Genomic DNA, 21,955 nt, shown 5'->3' with positions numbered 1-21,955 from the left:
TCTACAAATAAATACATGTAAACTGCCCTACTAAAATGTTATCAATGTAAAAAGCTAGTGCATATAAACGTCCCCATTTTTTTATGTGTGGTGCATGTAGAGGCCAGAGGAGGACATTAGGTGTCCTGCCCTGTCACTCTCCACCTTATTCCCTTGAGACAGGCTCTCTCACTGACCCCTGGAGCTAGGCTGATGGCCAGCAAGCCCAAGTGATCCTCCTGTCTCCACGCCCCACAGAACAGGGCCACGCTCAGCTTTTCACGAGTGCTGGGATTTGCACTCTTACCTGCCGAGTCACTCCATAGCCCCCTGCATTCTTCTAAATCACCACTAAGAATTTCGGTACATCTACTTCTTAAAGAAATTGTATAGGCAATCCTGGGCGTGTGTGTGTGTGTGTGTGTGTGTGTGTGTGTGTGTGTGTGTGTGTGTGTGTGTGTGTGTGAAGAAACATGGTTCAGGGCTGGAGATCTAGGATCAATCCCTGGTACCACAAGAGACTGCCATACAGTCTTGCCCACCATACCTCTACAATGCAGATGCAAATGTAGATGGACAGTGTGTGAGGTAGGTCTGAGCTTTGAAGCCCAGATTAAAACACGAAGCTCCTTCCCAAGAGCAAGGGCGAGTGTGGGCAATTGCCTTCCACCCTGTGGAAGTTCCGAAGCACAACTCCCCTTCCGTATTTAAGAGACATCAAGAAGCCCAGACAAGACAGACGTTTACTGACGCTGGATGAGAAGGCCGGTTGGCTCTCTAGTGCTTTTATACACAGGAGTAAGAGTCTGTAGTGGCAATACGTTTTAAAACGGACACTTCCAAGTCCTGGAGTTGCCAGGTCGGAGGCGAGGACACACCATCAAGTCTGTTTGGAGGAGGAGTCCCTGAAGATGCAGAGTTCTTGTCAGAATGAGCACAGACTAGAAATCAGCCAAGTGTGTCATGCCAAGGCTTTGACTTTGGCTTGCTGCTTTTGGGGGTGTTGGGAGGGTGACTTGGATCATGCTGTAGCAGAGGGTTGTGGGTAAAAGTCTGTCGTAAGGGCCCTGGGAGAAGAGAGAACAAATCTCAATGAACGAAGAGAAAGAAACAGAAGACAGAACTTAGCCTGAAAGGCTTCCTTACCTCTGGCTGCTAGATCCAACTGCTTCTGCATTCGATGCTCACGCTCTTGGAGCTGATGTGCAATTTCGGCTTTCTTCCAGCCTGTGTGAGGAGAGAAGCAGTCACCCTCTATTTTTAGGCTACTTTCTCCTGGTCCTGACCTCCCTGCCCTTTCCTTTTCAAGAAGTCTTAAGTTCCAAAGCCCAGGCTGGTCTTGAGCCCACCAGGGAGCCTCGGTTGGTTAGGTAGTGAGTGCAATCCTGCTTTGGCTTCCTGCCTGTTGGGATTACAGGTTCTCCTCACCACACTGCCCAACACCCCTTACCTTTTTTGAAGCTCTCCAGGAAGCCTTCCTGAGGAGGCAGTGTGTCAGTGTCATGCTTGACACGCTGGGGGATTTTCAGCGCTGTGCGCACAGCTGGAATCCGGAGGCAGGCCACTTGGCACAGGGAGAACATATTGGAGGAGAGCCAGTACATGCACACTGCCTGCATGAGGGAAGAGAAGATGCTCAGAGCTGAGTGTCCAGTCAGCTTGTTCAGAGGCACTAGGTGGAAGGACCTGGAGACAGCCACAAGGCCATTACCTACCGAGGGGAAGTGGATGGTCACGGGCAAGAGCATCAGGGGCATCACTCTGAAAACAGTCCTCATGAATTGGAGGTCAGCGCTCTGCACGCCTGTCTCGGCTCCTAGCTGTCAAAAGGGTTGAGGAAAAAGAACAGTAAATGCCAACCCCTGGCCCATCAACTTTGCTCTTCCAGGGGATGGGAGGTCCATTCTGCACAGCGCTTCATCCCTACTCACTGTTTACTGGTAGGTCTCGTGCTTGGCCAGCCCCAGCTTACCTCAAGGACAGCCCACATGGTGGCAGTGACTACCAGGGGCAGGGCGTAGATGGGATCAGATACTGTGAGGTCTTGGAACCACCAGAGCCCACCTGTCTGCAGGCTGGGCACAGGCAGATTGGCCATCTCTCTCAAGGCAATGAAGAAGGAGATGAAGATGGGGGCCTGTCACACAGGAGAAACCATCAGCACATCTAACCCCACCACTACAAGCCATGCATGTCACCGTCGCCTGCTTCTCTGGGGATCCTGGGACATGGGAAGCAGGAGACAACTTGGTGGGCTCAGGGTGAACAAGCAGGAGAACATTTTTGCTCACCTGAGTGAGAGGTAGAATGAGCGGCCTGGAGAGTTTAAGATCATGCTTCTTCTGATAGCGTGTCATCTCTAAGGTGGCCCTGTGAACTGTAAGGGGAGGAATATGAATATGCGTTACTGGGTTAAGAGAGACATCAGAGAAGGTGAACATCCTCGTCTTGGGTCCGTGAACTTTTCGAGGAATGGATAAACCTTTAGACTTATCAGAACTGCCCAACCATACACAGCGCCTGCCCCTCTTCCAAAGCAGAATGCCCCAAGTGCAAAGCGCTTCTATCCCACACTTGCCCTGTAACCAACTCACACTCAGCATAGTCTCCTGTCAACTTGGCCTCTCTGATTTTAGTAGAAAACTTCTGTATCACTGGCATGTGGTTGTGGATCTTGGCTGCTTCTCGCTGGCCCTTCACAATCAGAGGAAAGACGAGGCAGCGGGCGAGGACCGTACCTGGAAGATACACCATGGACTTGGAGTGCAGTGAAAAGCTGGAAGGCTGAAGGGTTAGGGTCCCCACTCCAAGTCTTATTCCAGTCTTTTCTACACTATGGCTCTCACCCAAGGGGCCCAGAAGAAAGAACAGGCTACACCTAGCTCTTCGAGGCTCAGACTGCTGTGTTAGAATACAAGTTCAGCACAACTTCTCTAAGAAGATGAGCAGGGATCTTGTTTCCCTGAAAATCCACCACCACAACCACCACCACCACCACCATCCAGCAAAAGTTCCTTTGGAACTTCAATAGCCTCCAAACTTTTCTATTACCAGTGGACACTTTCTCCTCAACTGGTAAGTGTAAATGAAAATACACACACTAAGTCACCCACGATAAAGGAGAAACATCCACCCAGAACCTTCACCCTGTTTAGCACCTCTACACAACTCTGAGTCTTGGAATGAAGCATGATTTTGTTTTTTGGGACAGGGTCTTGGTGTGTACAAGCTGGCCTTGAACTCATGATCATCCTCCCTCAGCCTCCCTAGTGCTATAGACACAGGTATGTGTCACCCGCCATGCCCGGCTTAGAACAAAGCTGGCCAGCCACTTTACAGGTCCCTAAAGTAGTGCTCCACCACATTCTGGTGGCTTCACCTTTTCTCCTCCCTTACACTCCTGTCTACTGGCCATTCCACTACTTAGTTCACACTGTCTGTAGCCATGTCAGTGGGTCTGGGCTAGGAAGAAAGCAAGGGTACAACCCAGAAGACATCACTGAAGAAAGGTGGAGTATCAGGTAACAAACATGGGAGAGTGTGGATAGAAAAACAAGAAAAGACGGGGAGGGGACAGGAGAGATTTTCACAAAAGCCAAAGGATAACCTTCAGGCTCTAAAGTGTCAAATGCAGGAAGACCAAGTTTGAGGAGAAAGCGGACTGAGTAACAGCATCACCAGCAGTCACAGTGAGGTGACTTTAGCAAAACCCAGAGGGCTGAGGGTCAAAGACTAGAAAGTGGTGGGTCCACCGGGTCCCTCAAAGAACACACAAGCACGTGACAGCTGTCTGCATACTCAGCGTAAACCGGAAGCACTGAAACCCAGAATGGTGGGGCAGGCTTCTAATCTCGGCCAGCACCAGAGAGGCCAAGAGGATCAAGAGTTTGAGGTCAACCAAAAAAAAAACAAAAAAAACCCAAAAACAAACAAACAAACAAACAAACAAGCCGGGCGTTGGTGGCGCACGCCTTTAATCCCAGCACTTGGGAGGCAGAGCCAGGCAGATCTCTTGTGAGTTCGAGGCCAGCCTGGGCTACCAAGTGAGTTTCAGGAAAGGTGCAAAGCTACACAAGAGAAACCCTGTGTCGAAAAACCAAAAAAAAAAAAAAAAAAAAAAAAAAAGAGTTTGAGGTCTTACTGTCCCACACTTCAAACAGTCAAGACGATGCTTGGTGGTTAAGGGTGACTGCTGTTTTTGCAGAGGACCTGAGTTTGGTTCCCGGAACCCATGTGGGATAGTTCACTACTCCCTGTAACTCCAAGGGACCCAATACTCTTTTGGCTTCTGCAGGAAAGTGGACGTACTCACAGGCAAATGCATGCATGAATACACATTCATGAGTTTTTAAAGATGAAATTTAGTGCACGCATGCTAAAATTAATCTTTAAAACAACAACAACAACAAAAAACAAACAAACCAACCTAAAAACCGAGGGGCTTGAGAACTTGCCCTTGCCTCACAGTTGCAAGATCACTGCACTCAGGCAGTGCATACACGTGATGCACAGGCACACTTTCAGACAAACACTCATACATATAGAACAAAAATAAAGTAAGAACAAGAGATTCATTTTTATTTAATGAGTATGGGTGTTTTGCCTGTCTATGTGTATATATATATATATATGCCCATGAAGGCCAAAATAGGCATCAGATCCTCTGGAAATGGAGGTAAGACAGTTGTAAGCCACTGTGTGGGTGCTGGGAATAAAACCTGGGTTCTTTGCAAAAGTAGTTGTGCTCTTAACCACTGAGTCATCTCCAGCTCCCTTTCCCCGCTTTTTCCAGTCAGGGTTTCTGTTACCTTTGCAGGCATGAAACTTGCTATGTAGACCAGACTGGCCTCAAACTCAGAGATCCTCCAGGGAGTAATGGTGTATACCACCACACCTAGCTCAATCAAAGTTGTTGAAAAACATTTTTTTTTTTTCAAGATAGGGTTTGTCTGTATAACAGCCCTGGCTGTCCTGGAACCTACTTGGCAGACCAGCCTGACCCCCAAATCACAGAGATCCACCTGCCTCTGCAATACCACAGTCCGGCTATTTAAACCCTCTTAAAATATCTGTATGTTTTGAATCACATATGACATACTTTTCTAATGCTCTTTAGGAAATAAAGGTTGAGCGTTATCATCCCTCTTTGAATCATCTGCTTCTGACCTCTAAATTCTGCACCCGTTTCCTTAATCCACCGACAGAACCGCCGTCGTTGAGGTTCTGCCCCCATTTCTCAGTCCCCATGCCCTCTACCCTCACTCAGGATGGACTCTCACATATGGCAATGGCCCCCCACCAAGGTAGGCCCAGGTCAACATGCATAAATTCCAACAAGTTCTGGATGAATCCCACTGGGGTGTGAGACCCAAGCCCCAGTTCAGTGAAGCTCTGTTCTGCAGCACACTGGACGACATCTGCAGCTCCTCCGGAAGCCACCTCCGGTACTGCAGGAGGGGTGGGGGTGGCGGGAACAACAGGAGGTGCCTGGACCTGTGAGGAAGGAGGCCAAGTATCATAATAAGTGGGACGTACAAAAGGCGAGGTTCCCTCAGACTAACCAGTTCTTTTACTTCTCGTTCTCCCAGATGCCCAATGGGTCTACACATTCCCGCTTTCAAAGGACATTAGATTTGCCACTAGCAGAAGAAGAATTACATGAGTGTCTCATGGCTTCCCCCTGGGGAGGCAGGGAAACTGCTTCCCACGTCACACTTCCCAGACTTTGTGTTTGAGCATCATGGTCATCAACCTTTTCATATTCTGAAACTACAGTCCTTGAGATTCTTTTATTGTTTTGTGTTGGGGACTGAACTCAGGGCCTCACACACATCTGACAAGTACATAGACCACTGAGTTAGCCTCCAGCCCCCAGTTTCTCTTTAAGTCAACTCAGTTGTTTTTTTTTTGGGGGGGGGGGAGAGGGTTAGTTTTGGAGGCGGGATCTTGGTTGCTCTGCAGCCTGGGCTGGCCTTGTGCATGCTAAGAGGTCTATTATTGAGTATATCCCCAAGAGATGGCCCAGGGGTTAAGAGCTCTTGAAGAGGGTCCAATTTTGGTTCCCAGCACCCTTGGAGGGCAGCACTCAATCACCTATAACTTCACCTTTGGGGGTTTTTATTGCCCTCTTCTGGTGTTCATGGGCACCCATGACCACATGTACACAGTCACACACATACACATAATAAAATAAATTAAAAAAATAAACCCAACAAAAATCTACATAGTCTTCTAAGAAACAGTATTCACAGAATCACATCTATTCAGCATATAAATACACAAACTCATAATCACATTTCACATTATTGTCTTGTGTGCGACACACTTTGAAATACAATACAAAACTTAAATAAATTTAGCATTATTGTGCGTGCATGATGTGTGTAGGCATTCATGCATGCCACGGCATGTGTGGAAGTCAGAGAACAACTTTGTTTAGCCAGTTCTTGCCTTTCTCCTTTACTTTTTTTCTTTTCTTTTTCTTTTTTTGACAGGGTCTCACTATGTATCCCTGACTTGCTATGCTGACCAGGCTGGCTTTGAACTCAGAGATCTGTCCGCCTTTGCCTCCCAAGTGCTGGGATTCCAGGGGCTGAGCCACAACCGGCTCCACCTTTACTTGGGTTCCAGGACTGGCACCCAGGTTACCAAGGTTGCAAGGCAATCGCATTTGCACTGCTGGGCCATCTCACCTGCCCGGCAAACTTCTCGTGTACTTTCAAGAGTTTGCCCGCTGAGTTACTGTGCATCTATTTCTATTCCAAACAGAGAGGCTAATGATGTGGAACTGCGTGGAGTGTGGAAAAGAACTCTGCTACACATTCTCTCTCTCCCGCAAAACAAAACAAAACAAAACAAAACAAAACAAAACAAAACAAAATAAAACAAAACAAAACAAAACAAAACAACAAACAGAACAAAAGAAACTGGCCCACGACCTATGCTCCAGACATCCGTGGGAACCTCTTACCTGGGCTTCTGCAAAGAAGGTAGCGGAAGTACTGATGCAGCGAGGACTTAAGGCGAGCAGAGCGTAGTGTGGCCGCCCACTACCCAGGCGGGCTGCGACGAGGAGCTCAGTGGCCAGCGGTTTCTGGGACCCTGCGACGCTGTGGAACTGACCGTGTGAAGGGAGAAGGGAAGGAAGCCCTTGAGTCCCAGCCGACCCCGCTCTCCCGCAGGCAGTCTGCTGCAGCACTCGGGGCACCGCTGTTCAGGGCGTGCAGACTGCAGGCCCCGCAGGCGTGCCCTGGAGCGTGCAGGGTGCAGCCCGGGCCCTGCTCCCCCGCATCCCGTTCCTGAAGCCCGGCGACGGGGCCCGGAGGTCAGGGCTCAGGGTCGAAGGCAGCTCCCAGACAGCTACAGAGGAACCGGGCCACCCACCCCTGGCCGCAACCCTGCTCTGTCCTCACGCGACCCGAGGTCATGACACGCAGGTCCCAGGGACCAGGTCAGCGTCTGCTCGTGACCTCAGCTCAGGTGACAGGGACGAGGCAGCATCCCGGCGGTACGGACGCAACCTTACCGAACGCTGAGGCCGTAGGAGGCGCAAAAGCTGCCGGCGGCCGCACACTAAACTCAGCGCCATTTTGCCGGGAAGAGAACTTACTTTCGCGCGTGCGCACTCGGAACTTTGACGCTGCGGGAGAGGCCATTTTGGAAATGGGCAGGAAGTCAGGCCTGTCGTCACAGTAGCGAGGGAGAATGAAGCTAAGGCGGTCATATTTGAAGTGGTTAAGAAGCCTCAACAGGTGACGTCGGCAACAAGATAGCGCAGAGATTGAAGCAAAGAGACAGGTTGGTGGCCGCTGTTTATTGACATTGTTTAACATGGCATATTTCCCCCTTTTTTCCCCTTCCATTTTCTAAACCTTAATTGTCCCCTGATTTCTTGGTTAAAAATAGCCTTCACGTTTGGAAGGGTGCCCTGCGTCTATAATCTCAGCATTTGGGAGGCAGAGGCAGGAGGATGACTAGTAGTTCGAGGTCAGTCTGGGTTCCCTAGTGTATTTAAGGCCAGCCAGGACTGCAAGAGAGAGACCTTGTAAAAAAAAAAAAAAAGCAAAGAAACAAAAAACCCAAACCAGAAATAACCCCACAAACAGGCAAACCAGAAAAGTCAAGACAAAACAAGAGCCTTCATATCTGTACTTGGCATGGGTTTTTGTCTAATGACATTCAATTCTTACTGAAAGATAATACTGTAATTACAGATCCAATGAAATTTGAAAGTAGCCTGAAATCTGACAGAACTGTGTGGAAGGCAGCTTCTGGGAAATAACTGTGTCCATGAGGAAATGAGACTAAGTATGAAAATTGAACTTTCTGTCATTGATCTGCTGTTTCGAGCTTGTTATCAACTATTTGTAGACTTAGTTATTTATTTCTTGGAACTGAAAGCCTCCTTAAAGTGTAAGGCGAAGCAAGCTGGGCATGGTGTTGCTTGCCTGTGATCCTCGCACTGAGGAGGAGGTTGATGCAGGGAGATGATGAGTTCAAGGTCAGCCTGGGTTACAAATAGAGAACTTGTCTTAAAAAATGTGTAATGTGAAAAATAATTAATGCTCAGAAAGGTGGGGATTGATCATATGTAGTTCTCCATATGCTTAGAAGCTACTGATTTTCTGGGGGAATAAAGACGTATTTAAAGTTTATCTGATAGATTTTTTTTAACTTAAAAAAACTGTGTGTGTGTGTGTGTGTGTGTGTGTGTGTGTGTGTGTGTGTGTGTGCAAGGGTGTGCATTCTCTGAGGCCAGAAGAGGGCGTTGGATCTCTCTGAGCTGGAGTTGGAGGTGTTTGTTACATGAGTGCTGGGATCCAAACTCTGGTACTCAGCATAGTGCAGCAAGCACTCTTAACCACTGAGCTATATCCAGGCTTTAAATTTATTTTGTGACTTTTATTTTGGAGTGTATTGTGTGTGTGTACATGGTCTTATGTATGTTGTGGAATAATCTTTTTGAACACTGTAAAGATATGTCACTTCTGATTGGTTTAATAAAAAGCCAAATGGCCAATAGCTAGGCAGGATTTCCAGGCACAGAGAATGCTGGGAAGAAGAAGGATGGAGTCACCAGTAGATGCAGAGGAAGCATGACCTGTAGGAGATGAGGTAACAAGCTATGAGCCATGTAGCAGCACGTAAATTAATAGAAATAGGTTAATTTAATTTATAAAAGTTAGTTAGAAACAAGCCTAAGCTATCAGCCAAGCTTTCATAATTAATAAGAAGTCTCCATGTGGTTATTTGGGAGTTGATAGGTGGGACAAGGAAAGACTCACCACGCATATGAAGGCCCAAAGTAAGCTTTGGGTGTCTTCTTCAGTCAGTCTCTATTGAGGCAGGATCTCTTGCCGAACCTGGAGCTAATCAATTCCAGCTAGTCTAGCTTGCCAGCTTGCCCTGGTGAGGTCTGTTCTCTCTGCCTCCTTAGGTGCTGGGATTATAGGCAGTTGCTATGCTTGCTCAGTTTTTTTTTTTTTTTTCAAAGACAGGGTTGTATGTAGCCCTGGCTGTCCTGGAACTCACTCTGTAGACCAGGCTGGCTTAGAACTCTGAGATCCACCTGCCTCTGCTGCCTGAGTGCTGGGATTAAAGATGTGTGCCATAGCCAGGTGGTGGTGGTGCACACCTTTAATCCCAGCACTTGGGAGGCAGAGCCAGGTAGACCTCAGTGAGCTCGAGGCCAGCCTGGTCTACAGAGCGAGATCCAGGACAGGCACCAAAACTACACAGAGAAACCCTGTCTCAAAAAACCAAAAACCAAAACCAAACAAACAAAAAAAAATGTACCACCACTGCCCAGCAAGAATAAATAATCTTGAAGTCACTAGTGGTTGATATTTTAAATTTGTGGACTAAATAAACAAACAAGTTTATCAATAGGGGCTGGTGTGATGCCTCAGTGGTTAAAAACACTCTGCTTTTGCAGAGGAGTTGATTTGGTTCCTAGCACCCATATGGCAGCTCACAACCATTTGTAACTCCTGTTCCAGGGCATTTACACCCTCTTCTGGCCTCTGTGTGTACCAGGCAAGTGATGCACATACATACATGCAAATACAACATGCATGCACATAAGAAACTTCTTTAAAGCCAAATGTTGTTATAAAATAATCTTTTTGCACACCGTGAAGATGTGTCATTGCCAAGGTGCTTTCTTATTGGATTAATAAAGAGCTGACTGTCTGGTAGCTAGGTGAAAATAAGTTTGGTGGGAAAGCCAAACTAAGAGGAGGCTGGGAAGAAGAGGGGCGGAGTTAAGGGCAAGGAGACACAACAAGACAGAGTGAACAGGATGTAAAGTACATAGATGAGGTGAATGAGCCTTGGGGCAGCACATAGGTTGATGGAAATGTGTTAATTTAAGTTATAGGAGCTAGCTTAAAAACAAGCCTAAGCTGTTGCCTGAGCACATATAATTAATAACAAGTCTCTGTGTGTTTATTTGGGAGCTGGCTGGCAGGACAGACCTGACCTACTATCCTGATTAAAAAAAAAAAAAACTCCACCTACAAGATGTGGTGGTGCACACCTTTAATCCCAGCACTGAGAAGGCAGAGTTAGGTGGCTCTCTGTGAGTTTGAGACCAGACTAGTCTACACAGTGAGTTCCAGGACAGCCAGAGCTACATAGTGAGACCCTGTCTCAACAAACAAGCAAAACAAAACAAATTTTTTAAAAAAGAGATTAATCTAATCTACACAAAAATGCCCAAACAAAATAGAACAATACTTTAAGGACAATAATACAATCTAGACACTCAACAATGTAATGTTCACACTATTCAGTATCTGATAAAAATTAATAGACATTTAAAAGACTGAAAAATCAGGGCTGGCGAAGTTGTTCAGTGGTTACATCCACACAGTGGCTCATAATGCCTCTCATTCTAGTTTCAGGGGATCAGACATCCTCTTTTGGTCTTATCAGGCACCAGGTACCCATGTAGTGCACAAGCATACATGCAGGCAAACACTCATGCACATGAAATAAAAGTAAGTGATTAAAAAAATTGAAATATCAATAGGAACAGAGAAAATGAATGAACACACCTAGAAATAACAGAGATGATGAGTTAGCAGAAAATGATGTTGAAACAGCCAGGTTTCAGAGTTAAAAGGTAACAAAACCATACTTAGCATGTATGAGGCTCTTGATTTGCTCTCTAGAACCAAAATCAAAACAAGTACAATTAAGCAAAAACCAAGATAAAAGAAAAATAATTTAAAAGAAAAATTAGTATAATGAGAGCCAAAGGCAAAATCAGAGAACTTAAATAAAAACCAAGTGGAAAATGTAGAGATTGAAGACACAGTTCACAGATAGCTGGGGATGTAGCTCAGATGGGTAGAGTGTTTGCCTAGCATGCACAAAACCCTGGGTTTGATCCCGGCACTAAATATACTGGGCATTGTGACACATACTTGTAATCCCATCACTTGGAGATAGAGGCAGGTAGATCATAAGTTCAAGGTCATCCTTCACTGTATAGTAAGTTTGAGGCCAGTCTGAGCTACATAATGAGACTCTGTCTTAGAAAAAAAGAAAGAAAAGAAATAGAATATTTGAAAGTGAATGATTCATTCATTAGATCAACTAACAGCATATTAGTCTGTAAAAGAAAATACCAGTGAATTTGAAGATGACAATAGAGACCATTTAAACTAAGGCACAGGGCAGGGGAAAGGCTAAAAATTTATACATAGACTCAGTGGCCTGTGAGATAATATTTAATGGTATAATATACATGTAATTGTAGTTGATGTAGTTTGAATGTAATTGGCCCCTATAAGCCTATGGGGAGTGGCTCTATTAGGAGATGTGGCTTTGTTGGAGTAGGTGTGGTCTTGTTGGAGGAAGTGTGTCACTGAGGAGGTGGGCTTTGAGGTCTCATATATGCTCAAGCCATACCCAGTGGTTCAGTTCACTTCCTGTTGCCTGCTGATCAAGATGTAGGATTCTCAGCTCCAGTACCATGTCTGCCCACACACCATCATGTCTTACCATGATGATAATAGATTAAATCTCTGAAACTATAAGCTACCCCATTAAATGTTTTCCTTTATAAGAATTGGTATGGTCATGATGTCTCTTCACAGCAATAGAAACCTTAACTAAGACAGAAGTTGGTACCAGGGACTGGGAGTATTGCTGTGATAGGCCTGACCATTCTTTTGTTCAGAGGAATTTGGACTTTGGTACTTTGGGTTAGGAAAGCCATGTAATGTTTTAAGCACTGCTTAATTGGCCATACTAGTAGGGACATGGAAGACAATGGTGCTGAGAATGATTTGAACTGTGGAGGGATGGCTCAAGAGATTTCAGAGGAAATTCTAAAGCAGCCTAGTATAGACTCTGTCATGTGGTTACTAGTGTTCATGCTTATAAGGATGTATAATGAAAAGGAGCATGTGAGAGCAAGAGAAAATACAAAATATATAATTTGAGGAGAAAAAGAGCAGGAGGAAGTAGAATGGAAGTAAAGGAGATAAACACATTAAAAAATGGAATAAAGGGAGTGGTGGGGCAAGATTCCCCCAGCTAAGTTTCCAACTTGTGAAGAGAAATTAAAGAAAAGCTTAGGCAGAGGGTGAAGGGGGAGGGTAGTGGTGCACACCTTTAATCCCAGTACTTGGGAGGCAGAGGCAGGCAGATCTCACCCAACTCAGTTTCCAACTTGTAAAAGGAATTAAAGAAAAGCTTAGGCCCAATGTGGTGGTACACACTTTTAATCCCAGCACCCAGAAGGCAGAGGTGGGCAGATTTCTGAGTTTGAGGCCAACCTGGTCTACAGAACAAGTTCCAGGACAGTCAAGCTTAGTAGTGAAGGAAACCATGGAAAACAGAGATTGTTTAGCTTTATTGCTTCCACCATGGTGACACATTACTTTGTGGCAAAGGCACATGGCAGAGAGTGTCTGTTCACCTGAGGGTGAATGGGAGGCAAAGGGTGGGAAGGGGCCAGAGTTCCAATATTCTTCTCAAAGGCACACTCTCAATGACTTAACTTCTGCTACTGACTCCAAATAATGCCAGTCTCCAATGTCAAGCCTTTAGGGGACACTCAGGGTCCAAATTATAGCAATGATCAAACATGAAGCTATTCATAAAATGTATGTAGCCTAGGTACACCTTGAATTTATGATCCTCCTGTCTCAGCTTCCTGAGTGCTAGGCTTATAGGTACATGTCATTACATCCAGAAAGTTTCCTCTTAGAAGAATGCAAGTCATATTGGATTAGGGTTCTTCCTAAAACAACCAAACACATAAGCCTCTTCCAACCCAACTCTCCCAAAGGAAGAAAAACCTCATTTTAATTTAATAAACCGTTTAAAGACTTCATTTTTTTGGGGGGCTAGAAAGATGGTTTTGTAGTTAAGAGCATGTACTGCTTTTACAGAGGACCTGAGTTCAGTTCCTAGCACCCATGCAGGTGATTTACAGCTTCTTGAAACTCCAGCTCCATGATGGGCACTGAACTCATGTGCACATGTACCCTGCCATATATGTAAATAAAAATGAAAAAAATTACATTTAAAAATATTATGTCTAAGTGTAATTATATTTGGAGGTATCAGGTTAAGACTTCAACATGTGAATTTTGGAGGAGATACAATTCAATCTATTTAAAATACTATTCACTATTTAAAAAAGTATTTGGCATATTGTTGATAATACTCAAGTAGAAACAGGACAAGTCTGACTACAGTAGAGAGAGAGCAGTAAGAGAGAAGGTAAAATAGGTGTGCTGGCCTTCCATTCTCCTTCCTCTGCTTCCTGTTTGGCATCGTGGACTGAGACACTCCCATAGCCATACCTTCCTGGCATCATGGACTGTATTCATCCAAATTGTGAGTCAAAATAAACTCCCCCCTCAAGTTTCTTTTGTCAGATATTTAGTCACAGCAACCAGAAAAGTAACCAACAGAGAATCGGTACCAGAAGTGGGGTCACTGATGTGCTAAAATCTCACCATGTGGTTCTTAGGCTTTCAAAACTGGATTTTTGGAGGAATGTGGAAGAATTTGGAGCTGTGGGCTATAGAAGCATTAGAATGTTGTCAACAGAGCTTAGTGGGCTATTTTGTGAATGCTTAGAAGACCAGCTTAGTGATTATTAAGGTTTACTCATGAAGTTGTAGAGGAGAACAAGGACTCTGTTAGAAGCTGGGCCAGAATCCAATTTTAGGACATTTTTGCAAAATATTTGGCTTCATTCTGTTGGGTCTTTCAAGGCAGCCTATCATTCAGTCTGTGGCATGGTTATTGTTCACTGTACATACCCAGATTTTGTGATAGACACACACACACACACACACACACACACACACACACACACACACACACACAGAAGGACAGAGACAGAGGCAGAAAGACAGAGAGAGGTGTGCGGTCTGGTGAGGAGAGGAGAGAGAACCCAATTAAAGTTTTGCACGTGGTGAATGTGGACAAAGTAGTTCTAATTTTTAGAGAGATTGGTGAGCTAAGGAAAGCTAGTGCTTTGCACAGGGAGAAGGTGCCTGAGGAAAGAGGTTCACTGCAGTGTGTGGCCTGCCTGGACTGCAAGGTGAGTTCCAGGACAGCCTGGAGTACAGAGTCAGACCCTGTCTCAAGAATAAGAGAAAGAAGAACTACCCTGAAGTAACCCACTTCAACCCTAAAAATCCATGGGGGAAACTACTCATTTGAAAAGATAGTGCCAGAAAATAGCAGCAGCAGCAGCAGCAACAGCAGCAACAACAACAACAACAAGAACTGTAGCAAGCTTTCTCATCAGACTTTGTAGCTGAACTTTCCTTTGGGCTGCCAGCTCACAAATAATGACATGGAGACTTTGTATAAACTATGGAAGCTTGGCCTTAACTTAGGCTTTTCCTAACTAACTCTTATAACTTAAATTAACCTGTTTTTTTTTTTTTTAATCTATGTTCTGCCACATGGCTCAGTTACCTCTCCTCTGTACCCGATGTCTGACTTCTTCTGTGTGTCTCTGGCTTCTCTGCTTCTCTTCTTCCCAGAGTCCTCTCTTTCCCTGGAAGTTCTGCCTCTTCTCTCCCACCTAGCTGTGGGCCATTCCGCTCTTCATTAAACCAACCACAGTGGCACATCTTCACACAGTGTAAACAAATATTCCACAACAAACAACAACAACAACAACAACAACAACAGACCCTGTAGAGTATCTCTTTGGAAAACTGTCACCTGACGGCACACAGAGGCTGCTGCAGCCCTGTCTAGGTGGCGTCTTAGGCGGACAGCAGAACTTGGCACTGAGGCTGGAGAGGTGGCTCAGTGGTTAAGAGCACATACTGCTCCTGTAGAGAACCTGAGTTTGCACCTGTGTCAATTGTCTTACAACTGCCTGTGTAAGCGCAGCTCCCGAGGAGTCAGCATAGCTCCCGAGGAGTCAGCATCCTCTTACGGCCTTGCCGGACCTGACTCTGTAGCCTGTGACTTGAATTTTTCTTTTTCGTTTTTTTTGAGACAGGGTTTCTATGTGTAGCCCTGACTGTCCTGGAACTTGCTCTGTAGACCAGGCTGGCCTCGAATTTAGGGATCCATCTGCCTCTGCCTCCCTTTATTTTTATAGGGACTCAAAGCTAAAAGAATGTAGATGGATTTTTCTTTCTCACCAGCCAGTTTCCAAATAACCACACAGAGACTTATTATTATTTAGATTTGCTCAGTCGATAGTTTAGGTTTGTTACTAACTAGCTCTTCTAACTTAAATTAACCCATTTCTATTAATCTGTGTACTGCCCATCCTGCTCACTCTGCATCACATGGCATCTCCACCAAACTCCTCAGACTCTGCCCTTCTTCTTCCCGGCGTCTTCCTAGTCTGGCTCTCCCACCCAATCTCTTCCTGCCCAACTATAGGCCAGTCAGCTCTTTATTAACCAATGAGAGAAATACATATTTACAGTGTACAAAGATTGTTCCACAGCAAAAGAATACCTTGATTCTCAGAGAAAACTTTGAACTTAGACTTTTGAACACCGATGTAACTGTTAGGACTTAGGGGACCCTCAGGTATGGACTAAAAGTGTTCTGAATTATGGAATGAATATGAGACTTAAGGGACAGGAGTGAAATATTATGGTTTAAAGTGATGTGTGTGGGTGCCAAGTTGGCTTGTGATAGTTAATTGTGATTGCCAGTTAGATAAAGATGCACTTTGGGCCTTGATGAGGTATACCTTTGGATACGCCCATGAGGGATTTTCCAGAGCAGTTGGGAAGTTTGAAAGGGAAAGGCCTGTCCTGAACATGGGCAGCTCCCTCTCCTGAATTGGAGGAGAAAGCCAGCTGAGGGTTGACATTTTCCTTTCTCTGTTTCCTTACAGGGGCCACAAGCCATGCTGCTTCTTCCGCTATACCTTCCCCACCACATTTGAGGGATTCTTCAAAATGAACTCTCACTCCCTCAGAGGAGGGGTGGTTGTGGAAAAGTACATGAAATGACCACACTGATACCCTAGAGATTGATTGTTCACTGTGTTTATAATGTATTGAGATTTATCCCCTCATTGAACTACTGGCTTCAAAATGACTTTCATATGACATCAAGTTTTGGGAAAATGCTGAATTGTTTGGAGTTTGGATTTACTATGTGGACACATCATACACAAATAATAACAATAATAAATAAAATAAAATTAAGAAAAGCCAGGCAGGTGGTGGTGGTGTGGCGGCGGCGGCGGCGGCGGTGGCGCACACCTTTAATCCCAGCACTCAGGAGGCAGAGGCAGGTGGATATATCTGTGATTTTGAGGCCAGCCTGGTCTACAGAGTGAGTTCCAGGACAGGCAGGGATACACAGAGAATCCCTTGAAAGACAAAAATAAATAAATAAATAAAAAATAAAAAATGCTCATCCTTGAAGGTCTGTGTGGCCCTGTGAATTAAGGACTCTTTTCTCTCCTAACAAGAACATTGCTCCTGATAAGCAAGTCCAGAGGACTGTGCAGCCTCCTAAGCTAAGGAATCTCCAGTCCCCTGAGAAGAACATTGGCCCTTTCCAATAAGGAAGCCCAACCCAAGCCAAATCCTCAGGTCCAGGAAAGGCCCAGGTGTCCACCCAACCACTAATTCTCAGAAAAGCCACAAAAATCCTTGCCTTGACCCCTATTTCCTACCTCCACCCATCTCCTCTAAACCTTGGTTTCCCTGTCTGTACATTGTAGGATCTTCATTCTCTTGGAAGGTTGCTTGCCCCTCAAACCAATGAAAGAACCATCTGTTTCTGTTGAACTTGACTTCAGTCTTCTTCATTTTTACATCACTTCAATCAATTCCAATCTAACAATATTAAGTTTTCTTTTGGCTATAACTACATTCTTGTCCCAGTCTCTTTCAAAATCTTTTTCTGCAGGATCACCAGGAAAAGTCCCTGAGTCACATGGAAGGCAGAAATTTTTGTTCCCACTTCTATCATTGGATCCTACCATTTTGTTAACAGGGAAATTGGGGTCCCCTGTTGAGGTCTTTATTCTTGTTAATAAAAGAATTTAAGAATGTGCTCAAAAAAGAATATCAAAGAAGCCAGAGAGATGGCTCAAGGTTCAAGACGAGTCAAGGTTCGAGTCCAGGACCCACACTGTGGCTCATAACTGTGAGTTGGGATTGACTCCCACTTCTGGCTTCCAAAAGTTCTTGACATGCATGCATGCATGCATGCATGCACTGTAGTGCATAGACATCAAACAGGCAAAAATATAAAATATTTCCCACCTCCCCTGCCATCAAAAACAATATGGGCCGGGCAGTAGTGGTGCACGCCTTTAATCCCAGCACTTGGGGGGCAGAGGCAGATGGATCTCTGTGAGACTGAGTCCAGCATGGTCGACAGAATGAGTTCTACGACATCCAGGGCAGTTACAGAGAAATCCCTGTCTTGAAAAACAAAAACAAGCCGGGTGGTGGTGGCACACACTTTTAATCCCAGCACTCGGGAGGCAGAGGCAGGTGGATCTCTGTGAGTTCGAGGCCAGCCTGGACTAAAGAGTGAGTTCCCCAGGAAAGGCAGAAAGCTACAAAGAGAAACCCTGTCTCAAAAAAAAAAAACCCTAAATAAATAAATAAATAAATAAATAAATAAATAAATAAATAAATAAATAAAAAATAAAACAAAAAGAATATGAAAGAAATTTTTATTAGAATTTAAAAGGAAAGCTTCAGGGGAGGCCAACTAAGTTGCAGCAGCTGCCCAGAGAAGAAGATGAAGAAGAGGTGAGAAAGCCACAGTAACTAAGTTGGCCTGGAGGTCAACTACATGGCAGACAATGGAGCTCAGAGAAAGAGCGAAGCCCAAAGTGTCAGTGAAAGCATACTAAGAAAGAAGAGAGAAGAAAGAACAGGAAAACACTGTTTTCTGAGTCGTTAAAAAAGACAGGAAGGTTTACCAAAGCTGACGGCTGCAGCTCCATAAGTGACTCACAGAGAACAGAATTCTGGGAAGGAATCACAGCAGCTCAAAGGGATATGGTGTTAGGTGAATCTGCCTTCCCGAGGTATGGACCTTTAGTCAAGTACTTGGCTGGCTTGACTAGATCAAACTCAACTTCTCATGACTGCAAGGCAAGTAATTTACCAACTGGGTTGTTTCCTGAGACCCCTTCTTTAATTTAGAATAGCTTCTTATGTTGTGGGATATTTGTACACTGTGTGAAGATGTGTTGCTGTGATTGGTATAAAAAAGAGCTGAATGGCCAATAGCTAGGCAGGCTAGAATAGGCGGGACTTCCTGGGCGGAGAGAGGAAGTCAGAGGGATGAATCTGTGTGTACGAGAGATGACAGTGGGACATGGAACAAGTCGGACATACGGGACAGAGGAAAGGTAACTGAGCCACATGATAGAATGTAGATGAATAGAAACAGGTTAAATAAGTTATGAGAGCTAGTTAGAAAAAAGCCTAAGCTAAGGCCAAGCTTCCATAATTAATAATAAATCTTCATGTCTATTTGTGAGCTGGTGGCCTAAAGAAAAATATGACTACATATTTATTCTTTTTTTTAATTACCTTTTTTGAGAATTTTATACATGTGTACCATATTCACATCATTTCTAGACCTTCTTCTCCCATTTCAACTCCTTCTGTGTCCTCTTCTTTGATTATTGTTTCACACACACACACACACACACACACACACACACACTATTGAGTCCATTCAGTATTCTTTGTATGTATATGTGTTTATCACAGTCCACTTGGAATTGGATAATCTATCAGGAAGCTCCTCCTTGGAGAAGACATTTCTCCTCTCAGAAACTGCTGATTTTCTTCAGTCTTCATCTAAGGGTGGGGTCTTGGGAGATTGCCCCCAACCATGTTGGCATGTCAGCTGGTGTCAAATAATAGCTCTTGGTTCTTTTTTCTGTCTTTTAGGACCTTGGTAGTTTAAAAAAGTGCACCCTTTCACTCAGCTGGGGGTTCGTCTTATGCTTTTTCATGTCCGGCCTCAGGTCATGGATTTTTTTGGCAAGAGTGACCCCTGCTGCCCCGACAGTTGATTCTATACTCTTCTCTGCCTTTCCTGTTGCTGGAGGTTAGGTAACCTTGATCACCTGGTCACATTGCCATCTGCTAAGTTCACTTCCTCATGAGCAGTCGAGTAGTATTTTGTGGGAAACAGTTCACGACTGTGCCGTTGTTCTGTGGTTCTGTGTCCTGGTTAGTTTTTTGTCAGCTTGACACAAACTAGAGTCACCTGGGAGGAGAGGACCTTGAATGAGGAACCGTCTTCATCAGATTGGCCTGTAGGTATATCTGTGTGGTGTTTTCTTGGTTGTCCTGTAGGCATATCTGTGTGGTGTTTTCTTGGTTGTCCTGTAGGCATATATGTGTGGTGTTTTCTTGGTTGTCCTGTAGGCATATCTGTGTGGTGTTTTCTTGGTTGTCCTGTAGGCATATCTGTGTGGTGTTTTCTTGGTTGTCCTGTAGGCATATATGTGTGGTATTTTCTTGGTTGTCCTGTAGGCATATCTGTGTGGTGTTTTCTTGATTGTCCTGTAGGCATATATGTGTGGTATTTTCTTGGTTGTCCTGTAGGCATATCTGTGTGGTGTTTTCTTGATTGTTCTGTAGGCATATCTGTGTGGTGTTTTTTTGATTGGCCCAGCCTACCGTGGACAAGGCCACTCCAAGTGGTCCTGGGAAGAATAAGAAAGAAGCCTACACTGAGCCTGGGAATGAGCCAGTAAACAGTGTTCCTCCTTGGTTTCTGTCTCTAGCTCCCCCACTCAGAGATGAATTGTTACCTGGAAGTGTAAAACACAACAAACCTTCCTCCTTAAGTTGCTTTTGGTCATAGTGTTTATCACAGTAACCGAAAGAAACCAGGACCAGGACACTCTGCAAACATTCACGCACCTGCCTTCGTACTTGAACCTATTCAGTCATTATTGTGATATTTGCCACATGGCAATTTTTTATTTATTAATGTTTTGAGGGGTAGGGCCTCATGTATCCCAGGTTGGCCTTGACATCCCCATGTTGGGAAAGACAGCCTTAAACTCCAGATCCTCCTGCCTTCCTGAGTTGTTTCCTGAGTTTCCTGAGTGCTGAGATTACAGGCATGTCCCACTGCATCTGGGGTATGGGGTATTGGGGATTGAACCCAGGACTTTGTGACTGCCAAGCAAGCACTCTACCAACTAAACTACATCCCTTGCCTTACATGCCAACCGTTAAAAGGCATTATTCCTTCTGCATTATGAGTTAAAGTCTCCCCTAAAGAAGAACATTTCATTCTTTTTTTTTTTTCTCTTTAAGTTAAATGAGAGTAACTCTCATGTAGTGCAGGCCGGCCTTGAATTTACTTTATCCCTGAGGATGATCCTCCAGGGTGCTGGGATTATAGGCATGTGTATTCTTTGTGTATGTGTGAGTGCTTACATGCATGTATGAGCACTTTGTGCATGCCTAGTGCCCACCGAGGCCAGAAGAGGGCATCAGACACCTGGAGTTACAGGGAGCTGTGAGCTGCTAGTAATCTTAACTGTTGAGCTCTTTCTCCATCTGCCCCCACCCCACCTTTAAAATGAACGGGTGGGAACGATTAGGCAAGCACCCACCGAGCTACATTCTCTGCCCCAATTTTTTTCTTATTTAATAACATCATTAATTTATCCATATCAATATGAATATCCCAAATTCTGTGTTAGTTGGTGGATTAGGATTTGTTACTCTCATTATTAGTATGAAGCTCAAACTGTGTCAGTTTTGGTTAGTGAGAATCCTGTCAATCTGAGCCCTAGGCCCTTTGAACATCTCCCCATCCTTCGTTGAGAATTGCTTTTCTTGTTCAAGAAGATGCGATGTTCCAAGCTCATCTTATACCCCAGTTCTGGAATTGCCCATTTCTTCTGAGAGTTTTCTTTGGAAAATGATATTTGTAAACCAAAATCTTTAGTGCTTAGAAAGTTCATTGTAACTAGGATATCCACATACACACATTAATTGTATTTACTTATCCATCCATCTTTTTCATCATCTGTCAAGCATAAACTAACATCAGTACCTCCAATTCCAATTTAGTGCTTCAGTTTTCCCCGCCCCCCCTTGGTCTTCTCCAGTTCCACTCAAGTAAAGTCCTGTGTTGATTATCAGCAAATATGGCTCTCACATTTGACATGTTTTCTTATGTTCTCAACCTCTGTACATAACCAGTGTTTCAATCGCATGGTTGGCTTTCTCTCTGGCTTTCTCCTTGAGCTGCTGACCTGTCCGGTCCAGCTCTGAGTGATGTCTCATGGCCCCAAATCTGCTTTGCTTTGCGGCCTTACTGGGGCTGTCTATGTCTCTTTTGTGCTATGCTGCCTCCTTCTCAGGACGGGCAAGGAGGTGAAGGAAGGAGGAAGAGCCACCAGGATGCTCATCCGTCCCCTTAGTGAGACTCTCACACTCTTCAAGATTTTCAAAGTAAGAATCTGGCACCTGAAGACATTCCACTGTGCTGGGATATTTTA

General features: G+C 44.8%; 1 protein-coding gene and 1 long non-coding RNA gene across 2 annotated transcripts; one reads left to right on the top strand and one right to left on the bottom strand.

The window, feature by feature from the left end:
• Positions 1 to 703: 703 nt before the first annotated feature.
• Positions 704 to 7,621, bottom strand: Oxa1l (OXA1L mitochondrial inner membrane insertase). The gene is made up of 10 exons (XM_006988478.4): positions 7,505 to 7,621; positions 6,950 to 7,096; positions 5,259 to 5,472; positions 2,574 to 2,717; positions 2,271 to 2,356; positions 1,952 to 2,116; positions 1,695 to 1,799; positions 1,430 to 1,592; positions 1,126 to 1,206; positions 704 to 1,046 (listed from the first exon to the last, which is right to left on the bottom strand). The coding sequence occupies exons 1-10, from the start codon at positions 7,565 to 7,567 to the stop codon at positions 928 to 930; spliced, it is 1,287 nt and encodes a 428-aa protein (XP_006988540.2). The 5' UTR covers positions 7,568 to 7,621; the 3' UTR covers positions 704 to 927.
• Positions 7,091 to 16,674, top strand: LOC121832289 (uncharacterized). Its single transcript, XR_006075902.2, has 3 exons — positions 7,091 to 7,776; positions 8,193 to 8,286; positions 16,331 to 16,674. It is a non-coding gene; the product is annotated as an uncharacterized LOC121832289 (long non-coding RNA).
• Positions 16,675 to 21,955: the final 5,281 nt, after the last annotated feature.

This window comes from Peromyscus maniculatus, chromosome 9 (genome assembly GCF_049852395.1).
Source record: "Peromyscus maniculatus bairdii isolate BWxNUB_F1_BW_parent chromosome 9, HU_Pman_BW_mat_3.1, whole genome shotgun sequence".
NCBI classification, from domain to species: domain Eukaryota; kingdom Metazoa; phylum Chordata; class Mammalia; order Rodentia; family Cricetidae; genus Peromyscus; species Peromyscus maniculatus.
This window is presented reverse-complemented; position numbering and strand designations above follow the sequence as displayed.

Coding starts and splice junctions, on each gene's coding strand:
- Oxa1l (XM_006988478.4), bottom strand. CDS start 7,567: ATGGCGCTGAGTTTAGTGTGCGGCCGCCGGCAGCTTTTGCGCCTCCTA. Junction 7,097..7,504: donor TCCTACGGCCTCAGCGTTCG/GTAAGGTTGCGT, acceptor TCACACGGTCAG/TTCCACAGCGTCGCAGGGTC. Junction 5,473..6,949: donor CCTTCTTTGCAGAAGCCCAG/GTAAGAGGTTCC, acceptor CCTTCCTCACAG/GTCCAGGCACCTCCTGTTGT.